At 55.5% G+C, this 11,281-nt stretch overlaps 1 protein-coding gene across 1 annotated transcript; it reads left to right on the top strand.

Moving 5' to 3' along the window:
• Nucleotides 1–8,083: 8,083 nt before the first annotated feature.
• Nucleotides 8,084–10,270, top strand: HOXC11 (homeobox C11). Its single transcript, XM_061122378.1, has 2 exons — nt 8,084–8,765; nt 10,038–10,270. Exons 1-2 carry the CDS (start codon nt 8,084–8,086, stop codon nt 10,268–10,270), a joined length of 915 nt encoding a protein of 304 aa, XP_060978361.1.
• The last annotated feature ends 1,011 nt before the right edge of the window (nt 10,271–11,281 follow it).

The raw sequence follows: 11,281 nt of genomic DNA, 5'->3' as shown, positions 1-11,281 counted from the left end.
TAATATCATTTATTTTATAGCCACACAAGATGTGATTAGAGTTAATGTTGGAAGCTTTGTTGGAGCTTGGGAGGCAACAAGAGGCAAAGCAGAGAGGCCTGAATAATCTCTTTTCTATTTTCATGTGTGTGGGAATATCCAAATCCCTATTTCTCTAAATTCCCTCCCCAAATGCCTTAAGTGAAATAGCTAGGATTTTACAGGCTGAAAACTCAGAGAAAGGCAAACAGCAATTTACTCCTTAAACCTTCCCTTAAGTCTCAAGAGCAGTGGTCTCTGCTCTCCCCATACCCCCCCCCCCCAACAAGAGCTTCATCCTCAGTTCAAGACCCTTGGGGTCACAGAGACCTGGCAGGTGAGGCCAGCAAAAGGAAGACAGAGTCTTACCAAAACCAAGTTCATTGCCATCCTCAAACGGGCGCTGGGCCCAGAATGAAGCCCCTGTGATCCCAAAGTTGCCTTCTTTCCTGGACCCTCTTCCTCAGGGATACCTGGATGGGGGCAGAAGCCAGGCGAGGACCATGGAGGTCAGTTGGGGTGGGGATGGGAGAGTATTGAAAATATTATTTACTGTTCCTGAGATTCAAAAGATCAAGAAAGAAGCGAGAAAGAAACTGCATCAGAGAGGCCAGGAAAGAGAATCAAGGGAAGCCATGAAACCAGAAGGCAAGAATCAAAAGAACGAGTGAAAGGAAAAGAGGAGGAAGAAGAACAGCAGGGGGGAAAAAAGGAAGAAAGTAAAAAAGAAAGGGTAGGAAAAGGGGAAGAAAGGGAGAGAAGGGGGAAGGAGGAAGTGAGGGGGAAAAGAAAAGAAGAGACATTTGACAGAGAAAGAAAGCAGGAAGGCAGAGGCCAGGGTCGCCTGGGCTCTGCCTGGCTGCCTGCCGCGGTCTGGGTGGGCGGGGGGCGCCATGACAAAGTGAAGGTCAAGTTAGCATCGTACCTTATAAGGAAGGCGTCGGTCCTCCATTTCAGCCTTTCTTTCTGCCAGGACGTGGCCGTGGCATTTCTGGTCTTGTAAACACTGGAGTCTTAGGGGCCTTAAAAAAAAAAAAAAAAGACCCCCCTCCTTCCTTTATTGGGGGTGAGCTCGGCTGGCTGGGGGAAGCAGTGGACACAGAAGTCAACTAATGAAGACTCCGGGAAACTTTTCTCTCCTTTTCTCTCTGGCTCCGCTCCCGCCAGCTGGGGCCCCCTCCCCCTCCCTCCGTCCCTCCCTCCCTCCCTCTCCCCACCCCAGTGCCTCTTTTTCTCTCGGTATCTCTCCTTCTTCCGTATCTCTCGCCACCGTCTGTAACTCTGGGCTCCGTCTCTCCACTCCCTCTTCCCAATACTGCAGACTTCTAAATCCCTTTCATTCTACCGCGAAGCGGAATGGGACCTAAGAACTGGAGAGAAAATTAGCCGTCACAAAGAAAAAAAGTTCATTTACAGCTTAGATGTCTGACTGTTCAGATTTCCGTCCAAAACAAGGCGGTACACTCGGTAAGGAGGAGGGGAAGGAGGCAGCAAGAATGGGGAGGGCTGATGAAGCAGAGGACTTGGATTTATTTATTTCTCACGTCGAGAGGCTGAAAGGGGTGGGGGAGAAGCGGTTGAACCCAGCAACTAGCAAAGAAGGAGGCTGAAGCGGGGGACGGGGAGCGAAGCGCAAGGACCCGGTGGAGCGGCGGCGATCCGCGAGCGCTGAGCCGGCTGAGCCTAGGCCTTGGGTACGGAGAGACAAGGGCATTAGATGTCCGTTGGTCTGAGAGATGGGGGCGGCGGGGTGTGAAGGCAGGGATGGAAGGAGTCAGGGAGAGACCGGCGGAGTGAAGCGGCGCCGCAGCCGGCGGGCCGGAGGGGAAGCGAGTTCCCGAGCCGCCGCGGCGGCCCAGGCAGCGGGCAGCGGGCGGGCTGAGGGGAGAAAGGCGGCCAGAGAGAAGAGCCTGAAGTGGAATCCTTGGCCAGGTCCCTCCAGGGTACAGCACTAGGGCCGGGGGTAGAGAGAATATGGCGTGGAGGTGTCCGTGAAGGACTCACCTCTCTCTAGGACTTCTCCTGTTTTCGCCTGCTCTGCGCCCACCTTGCCCTTTTTAGGCCTAATCATTGCTTATTACGTGGGAATTCTCATAGCAAGGGAGGGACGCCCTGGTGGCGGGCTTCTGGTTAAACCTGATGCCCCACAAACCCCTTCTGGTTGTCACCTACACCCTTCTTAACTGAAAAATCAGCCCACTCCCACTTGACCTACCTGGTTGAGGGCACCCAAGGGTTCTCGGGAACCTGAAGTGGGGCCTGGGGCCCAGGTGGGAGCAGCCAGGAGCAGTGAGGGTGGTCAGGGAGCTCTCAGGCCTGTGCGCCAGCAGCCCTCCCACCCTGTGTTCTGATAATGAAAAACAAAGGGGGAGGATTTGATTATTTCTGCTGGTGTTAAAGGAGCCTGGCTTTCAAAAACAGCCTCTGACCCTGAGCTCTAAGGTGATAAGTGTCTCTCCTACAGACATTTAATCTGGGCAGACCTCCTACTGCCTGGGCTCTGGGGGCCGAGGGGGTGGCCAGGGTAAGGACATTTGAAGCCAGGAAGCCCCAGGGAGGGAGCAGCAGGCCCTCTCTGGCACTCTCTAGAATTCTGTGGAGAGTACTTTTAAAGGTCAGAATGGACTGGGGAAGCCCTTCTTGAGGTCTCCCTCAGCCCTGGGAAAGGGAGTCCTAAGAAGGGAGGGAGTTTATTAAGAGCTGGGACTTTTCCCTAATGTGGGAAAGACAGAGATAGCCAGACCTTATCCTGCAAAAATGTATTTTGTGCCTGGAACAGAAAATTGGTAGCTACTGGGGAGACTAGGGACTGGCAGTGAGTGGACCAGGGCCAGATGCTGTGGAGAGAAGGCAGAGGTTGAGATGTGATTTAGGGTGGGCGCAGGAATCTGAGAGAAAGGGACTGGAAAGGTATCACCCAAACCCTTTTTCTCAGAGAAACTAAACACACACACACACACACACACACACACACACACACACACACACAATGGGCCCAAAATTGAAAAACACCAGATGATCTGCTTTGAAGAGACATAAACAGGCCAAGCGGATGCCTGTTAATAAAACCCGCAAAATCCCAGACAGGAACACTTAAAATGCCCCAGAAACAAAGCATACCGTGACAAATTCTCACCCAACACACAAGTACATGTACCAGAATGTTCCCAGGCACAGGCAGTCCTTCCATATTTCCAGCTCCCACCCTGGGACACTCAGGTGAACCTGCCCAGCTCCCAAGGCACATGCACATTTGCATCCCCTGCTAAACCTACCCACCAGGAGTCCCTATTGGGCAGGGGGGCTGCACAGACACCCAACATAGTCAGGCCGGAGTCTCCTGAGCCTCAATAATGCATGATCCATACCCGGAGATAAAAGTCTAGACAATAGATGGCTGTTTATGACAACAAGGCGTTCCAAGTTTGGGGCCAGGCGATAAATCTCTGGCGAATCTTCCTGTAACTCAACTTCTGGCTGTAGTGACCGGAGAACCACGGAGACCGGAGACTGCTGAAAGGGGAGCAGCAAAATGGAAGATACTTTGAATCTGGAGCAGAAGGCGACTTCCCCGCTCGGTCAAGGGAATGCAAGCAGCCACACAAGGCAGGTCCACAGTGTGGAAGCTTTTGGATCAGGCTTCAGAACACAGATGAGTCAGGCTTCCAGGCTCCTGAAATCAGGGAGAAATAGCAAGGCCTGGAGGCTGGGACAGACCCTCAAACCATTCTTGCTGCAGGCAAAGGGTCTATTTTGTAGGTGACCCAAATCTTCTTGCTATGTGTCACCTGAATTTTTTCACCCCACGCCTTCTCTCTCTTTCCTTTTTGGATTGATGGGCTGTACCCTTTTGCATTTTCGACCCAGGCGTCTGATTACAAGTAAAGAGCCACTGAAGTTGATCTCATAAAAATGCCGCTAGCTCACTTTGATCTGCGCGGACTGGGTCCGGGCCTAAGTAGGCGCTAAAACCGGGGAATGGCGGCTCCGGCCAACCCGGCCTCCGCTCCGCCGCGAGGTCGGAGATCCTGGTGGCGGGGTGGCCGGGCAGGGCAATCCTGCTCAGAAAAGGCATTTTGTGTGTGTGTGCTGCTGCAGCTGAATTTGGAGACCAAGGTCCAGTGGTTGTGACTCCGTTTCCAGACTGTTTTTAAGACATTTCCTTCATTTTAGAGCATTTGGTGAAGGGGCCAGTGAAACTGGCTCGTAAAATGGGAATTTTATGGGGAGAAATGGGGTCGCGTTGCTAGCCTCCCAGGACAATCCCTCCGCGGAGGAAAGAGGGTGGGGCTGCGGGGGCTGAGGTGCTGCCCTTTTCCCTCCCCTCATCCTCTCCAGAGGCCAGAGGAACCTCGGAGCAGCCCGTCCTCTTAGGTGACCTGCGTTAGGACCTTGGGCTTGGGCTGAGGAGAGATGAGGATTGGGAACTAGCAGTCCCTTTCCTTTCTAGTTCCCCGGCTGGAGGTGTAAGGTGTCCCGGGGTGCAGGATAAACCGCTGGTCTGAAAATCCGCAACCACACTAAAAGGATTATTAAAATCAGTGGCTTTGCTCTAATGGAGAGAGATGTGCCCAAAAGGATGCAACTCTTGCCCGGCAGCCTCAGACCCGCGGAGGGAGTCCATGTGCTGATTGCTTATCTTTTTATTGACTCCACAGAGACTGATCTTACAGACTTGAGAGCCCTAAGGGCCCCCTTGCTCTAACCTGAGGTTTCCTCCCAGTTCTTGATCTGTGGGGGTGGGCCCCTTCCCCCCACCACAATCCACTCTCTCCTGAGCCTCAGCAGGAGGTGGACAAGCTGCAAGGGGGTCCAGTACTGGGGGGGGGGTGTTGCTGTGCTGGGATCCGAAGATACTGCCCCCTTCTGAAGCCGCTTCTGGTGTCTGCGTGTGGAAGGGAAGGGTGCTAGTATCTGTTGCAGCCCTGGCCAGAGTACCGAGGCAGCTACCCAGACCGCAGCTGTCCGCCAGCCGCCGTGCAGGCAGACGGTGCTGACTGAGGCCACCCAGAGCCTCAGTGGGGCTGGCAGGATCGCCCGCTGAGGAGGATTTCAGGTGAAATCTGGGTCTCCAGTAGGAGAGCCTACAGCCACCTGAGATGAGGGGAAAGCCAGCCACCTCCACTCTGAGGAGTGGGGCTGCCCAGGGCTCTTGGGAAGTGATCTGGGGTCTCACTTCAGGGAAAGCACTGATGCCCAGGGAGGCAGGCCGGGGCAGGTGGCTAAGCCTATGCTTCAGGGTGGCCTGGACTTAGGACTGGGCAGGGAGGCCACTCACCCATGCCTTGGGCACTTTTGCTCACCAATATCTTCCTGACTTCAGCCACCAGGGCCTTCTCTTCTTGACCCGCGTAGCAACCTCCTGTTGTTGGAACTTTTTCTAAGCTGTTGAAAAATTAAAAGTCAGACCAAAACTAGAAAAAACATTTTTTGGAATTTTGTGCCTTACTTTTAGGGAGACGAATATTAATGTTCAGAAGCCTCTGTTGGGAGACCTCACAGTTTCCTGAACATCTACTCCTTTGACATTCTTTCTTGCCTTTCTTTTTGTTTCAAGGAAATCGAGCCGCCAGCAGCTCCTTGCAGCCGCCTGGCTCACTTTTATGGTGGCCCTGGAATAAACTTTGGTGGTCAAATTCAAGTGCTCAGGCCCACAGCTGTCTCCTCACAGGAAGTGCACCCCCTCCCCACTGTCGGCCCTGGCGGTGCCTTGGGGGCTTGGGCCCCACAGTGCCCTGGAGGCCAGGATGGGGGAGGAAGCATGGCCCTGGGGGGAAGTGGGGAAAGCCCGGGCTGAGACTCTGAGCCGTCATCCACACCTCTGCAAGGGATAGGGGTACCTCTCACCTCCTTCTTGCCAGTTCCTATCACTGTTTGGGGAGCATTTTGCCTCCAATAAATTCGAGTTTAATGAGGAGAGCACGAACCCCATAAAAGCCATAGCCCATAGTTCCCCATCATTATAATTAAAAACGCAGGCCCCAGTTCACCCTATAAAAGGGGGTAGAGGAAAGAGGAAAAGCAACAGATTTTTTTTTTCTTGCAGCTTAGTCTTTAGCAAAACTCCAGTCTAGCTCCTCTTTGCCCTTAGTTAAGATCCGGCCAGAACTAAAGGAGGGCTTGGGAAGCAGTGCCCAGCCAAGAATGGGTAAAGGGAAGCCAGAGGCCTACCCTTGGGTATGCCAGAGCCACCCCAAGAATGGGACCCATGGTCAAGGCTGTCCCAACCCAGGTGTTGCACTAAAGTAGATTTGAGGGGACAGGAGGGTTGGGAAAGAATGACTTTGGGGGGTTTGTATTTGGAGTCAGGGTATCTTTTTTTTTTTTTTTTTGTATCTTCCTAATCTGGCATTGGGGCCTCTGTACCTCATCAAGTTCATCAAGAAAAATCAAATACAAATACTATTTTTTAAGTGGAGACCAAGTTTAACCATGAGTTAGGGGTTAAAAGAGGGTTTGGGCCATTTCTGACTTTTCCTAAGAGTGCATGGACTAAGTCCTTGGGGGCTTCAGTTCCTCCCTCCTCCGACCCTCGGACCTGAACGGAATAGATCATGCTTTGCTGGCTCCTCTTTAGATGCATGGTTGCTCTGGTACCCAGTCCAGAACCCATCAATAAACTGATTTCAACTACCCCGATGTGTCCCGTGGTGCCCAGAGGGAAGGGAGGCAGGCAAGGGAGGGCAGAACCACTGAGTCCACCCCTTGGGTCACAGCCATCTAGGAGGCTGGCAGATGTGGAGGAGGGCAGGGCAGGGCTGAGAAACAGGAAAGAGGCACCCAGCAAGGTCTGGCTGCAACCCCTGGGGAGGGGGGAGTGGGGCTGGGGGTTTCCACTAGGGAGTGGCCCCTGGCCCTGCGCAGCTGGCCAGGGTCCTCAGTTCCCGTCCACTGCCCTGCTGGTCTGTCCCAGAGGTCTATACTGTCCACCTGAATCATTCAAGGATATCAGCCCCAAACCCAGACCCCCCATCATATCCTACCTAGACCCAACACTGGGCTTCTTTACTGCGCAGAAGCTGAGACTGAGCACCCAAGCCAAAGGGGCCCCAACAGACGCAGGACTCTCATTGCAACCTTTTTCTTGGGGGTTGAAATTTAAAAAGCCACAGTGGATGCAGCTTTCTGCGCATTGATTGACAATAAAGGCAGGCATGAAATATTCACCCAGGGCCACTCTCTCATACTAAATATTTAACACAACATTAGAGAAGGTTTTTCCCAGACTTCGCCAGGCACCGGCTGGGCGGCTGGCTCACTGCTTACCACTGTTTATGACTAATCTGAGTCCCTAGCCGCCGGCAGCACAGCAAGCCAGACAAAGTTGGGACTCTGGCTGGTTGCTGGGCCGCCTCACCTTTGGGAAACTTCAGATACTCTTCCAGGGAGTCCCTCCAAAGGGGAAAGCGAGTCTGGATACCCAGCCCTGGCTAGGAAAAGAATCAACTTCTTAAAACTCTTGTAAACAGGCATTGACTCTCTTCAGGTTGGTGGGGTAAGAGTCCCTGAGAGTTGGGGGGAAAGATTCACGTCTCTGGAGGAATCAGGCAGCGGAGAAAGAGGTCCTCATCCCCACCCCTGTCTTGGGCTGATCACAGGGAGAAGGCAAGACCCCCCATACACAAGAACCCTCCTCCTTCTCCCAATCCTGGGGAAAAAAAAGAGCAGCAGCTAGAAAAAAAATACAATTACCCCCTCCTAGCCACCGCCCCCGCCCATCCCACCGCCCACCCCACCCCAACCCTCTCTCTCTCCTCCTTTGCTCGCTGTGTGGAATGGAGAGGAGGGGAGTGTCAAGAGCAAAACGAATACAAATCTGCAATTGATTTTCATAATGTTTCTGCGGTGTTTGCAAACCAATCGCCTGAACGTCCCCATCTTACCTAAGAGAGAACCCCTCCTACGACTGCGAAGTGCTCCGAACTGATATATGACAATATCTACTTTGGATCACGTGCTCGGGGAGAGAGACTAAGACGGATAACGCGTCATCTCGCCTTCCCAAATTTTCCCCCCTCGCTAGACCTGGTCCAAAACCTCCATCTGGAGCCGGCAGAAGAGAACGATGTTTAACTCGGTCAACCTGGGCAACTTCTGCTCGCCGTCGCGCAAGGAGAGGGGCGCCGATTTCGGCGAGCGAGGGAGCTGCGCCTCCAACCTCTATCTGCCCAGTTGCACTTACTACGTGCCCGAGTTCTCCACGGTCTCCTCCTTCCTGCCCCAGGCCCCCTCTCGTCAGATCTCCTATCCCTACCCGGCCCAAGTGCCCCCGGTCCGAGAGGTCTCCTACGGCCTGGAGCCCTCCGGCAAGTGGCACCCCCGGAACAGCTACTCCTCCTGCTATGCGGCGGCCGACGAGCTCATGCACCGGGAGTGCCTGCCTCCTTCCACCGTCACCGAGATCCTCATGAAAAACGAAGGCTCCTACGGCGGCCACCACCACCCCAGCGCCCCGCACGCCGCCCCCGCCGGCTTCTACTCCTCAGTCAACAAGAACAGCGTTCTGCCCCAAGCCTTTGACCGCTTCTTCGACAACGCCTACTGCGGCGGCGGCGACCCACCCGCCGAGCCCCCCTGCCCGGGCAAGGGTGAGGCCAAAGGCGAGCCTGAGGCGCCCCCGGTCTCGGGACTGGCGTCCCGGGCTGAGGCGGGGGCCGAGGCCGAGGCCGAGGAGGAGAACACGAATCCCAGCTCGTCCGGTTCAGCCCACTCGGCGGCCAAGGAGCCGGCCAAGGGAGCCGCCCCCAGTAGGTAGCAGCGGCCGGGAAACAGGCGGGCAGGAGGGAGGGAGCTAGGGAGGGAGGGCGAGCGAGGGTAGGGGGGAGGCGAGGGGAGCGGGGACGGCCTCGTGTTTTGGGTCAGTCCAATTTTATGTGGAGTTTTATAAGCATTCAAAGGATTTTATTATAACCTACAAAGCCCTCTCTCCCAACGACTCGACTTTTTACGATGGAGAAGGGGTGGGGAGGGAGGGAAAAGGGCTCTTTGGAAAAGCCGGGTGAACCCCCCTCTCCGTTATCTCCTTCGGTCTGTGAAATTTTTAAAAGCGCCACCATCGCGGGCAATATTAACTTTGATCGTGAACTTAGAGGAGCATTTAAGGAAGGATGGGGAGCCCGGAGGTCGGGGTTGAGGGTGGGAGGGAGGGGAGGGGTGGAGGGGGAGAAAGGGGAGGGCAGGGGAAAGACAGGGAGAAACTCCGAGAGGGGGAGTGGTGGAGGAGAGAGGCAATGGAGCAGAGCCGGAGCCCGGGGAGTCCCGCCAGGGCCGCTCTGCTTCTTTTAAAAAAACTATTTTTTGAAATGTTCAAACTCTGTGTTGGCGGGTCCCTGAGCAGGGCCCGGAGCGACCCGAGTGTCAGCGGCGACAGGGGCTGGGGGCGAGGCGGGCTCAGGGCTCCCCTCTGCTCCAGGCCTGGGGCTTGGCGTTTCCCTGCGGCCCGCGGCCTCTACGCCGGCCCGGCCCGGCCGCGGGGAAGGCGCGGCCCGCCGGGCGTCCCGGGGCGCCAGGGCCCCCGGAAGCGGCTCTCCGGTGTCTCTGGTGCCTGCTCACTTGCTTCCTCCCCGCCTCCCAGGGACTCTCGCCGGATCGCACTTCTTTGCGCCTGTTCTCCGCGGTCCCCCCACATTTCTGGGGGTGGGGGCGTCGGGGTGGGTTTTCAGAGCCACCCGGAGGGCAGAGGAGCGCGGCTGAGCGGGCGGGGGGCCTTGGGGACGCACTTGGCCGCGGCTGGCGCGCGTCTCCCGCAGACCCCGCAACAGCCAAGGCCCTCGCCGGAGGGGAGGAGGCACGGGCCCCCGCGGTGGCCCGGGACGGGGGACGCGCTTGCCTCTCAGGCAGGGGTCGCGGCTCGGCCCGGCGCCGCGCCCTCGGGAGGAGAGCCGGCCGGCCTGGCGGGAGGGCTGCCCGGCCGTGGGGCCAGCAGGGGCCCGCCGAGCGCTCCGGGGGGCTGGGGTCGCCCGGGTCTCACGTGTCTCTCTCCCCCTCTCCTCGCACTTGCCCCCTCCCCTCCCCTCCAGACGCCCCCCGCACCCGCAAGAAGCGCTGCCCTTATTCGAAATTCCAGATCCGGGAACTGGAGCGAGAGTTTTTCTTCAACGTGTATATCAACAAAGAGAAGCGGCTACAGCTGTCTCGGATGCTGAACCTGACGGACCGACAAGTGAAAATTTGGTTTCAGAACAGAAGGATGAAAGAAAAAAAACTAAGCAGAGACCGGCTGCAGTATTTCTCGGGAAATCCTCTGCTGTAACCGCAGACTGGGCCCTTTTGAGGGGAGGGGGGAAAGGGGGAAATTATTTTATTTTATTTTTATTTTTTATTTTCTAACTCGCCTACTTTCCGCGGGTGGAAAACTGGACTGTGGCCAGGGCTGGCCCCCACTGCCGTTTCCCGCACGTCTTTCTGGACAACCTCCTTCACCTTGGTCTGACTCCATGTGGGACAGGGACAGGGCCTGGAATGGGGGGTGAAGGAAAGTGTCTGACCCACGGCGAGTGGACACCGTTGGCGCCGAGGCCAAGACTCTTTATTTAAAAGAAAACACACCTCGCGACCATGTCTTGCTGCTCGGATTGGGTGGGGGAGGGGCAAGAGTCGTGGGCGCCTGAACCGAACAATCCTTGAACTAAAAGCCTTCCCTTGCCCAAGTGACAAGATCTGCTAGGAAACCGGGCCTGCGAGGGGAGACTTCCCGGGCTCCCCCTCCCTACCCCACCTGGCTCCATTGGTAGGGGGCAGCTAAATGTGACCCCGCCTTGCTGTGAAATTTCTGTTCCTTTGACCCGGTGTTAGGTGTGCAAACTCGTGTCCTACCTCCGTCTACGCCCAGGCCCCGCCCGAGCCTAGTGTTCTCCCCTTGAAGGTGTAGAGCCCTCTTTCGAAATTCTTAACTGGTGCATTGAGGTTTCCTAACCTTTTTCCTAGCCGTGCCCCACTCCATGAATTTATAGCTATAGTCTATGCATTTGTTACCTCCTTTTTTTTTTGTTTTTGTTAAGGAACAAATGAAAAAGATTAGGGTGGAAGAGGCACTAGGGAGATGGGATTGGGCGCCTCCCCTATGCTGGGGCCTGAATTTTTTGTAAATAAATTTCACAAGCATTTCTTTCTACCCTGAGAGAGTGTGGGGAGGACTGGCTTGGAATGAGATTGGAATCACCCATCTCCATGTGCGTGAGTGTGTGTACGTGTGCAATCCCCATCCAGCTCGCTCCCTGTCCCAGAGGGATTGCTGTGACTTTTTTTTTTTTTTTTTGGTGGC

This window comes from Dama dama, chromosome 3 (genome assembly GCF_033118175.1).
Source record: "Dama dama isolate Ldn47 chromosome 3, ASM3311817v1, whole genome shotgun sequence".
Taxonomy (NCBI): domain Eukaryota; kingdom Metazoa; phylum Chordata; class Mammalia; order Artiodactyla; family Cervidae; genus Dama; species Dama dama.
Note: the sequence above shows the minus strand (reverse complement) of the source record. Positions and strands in the feature narration are given on the sequence as shown.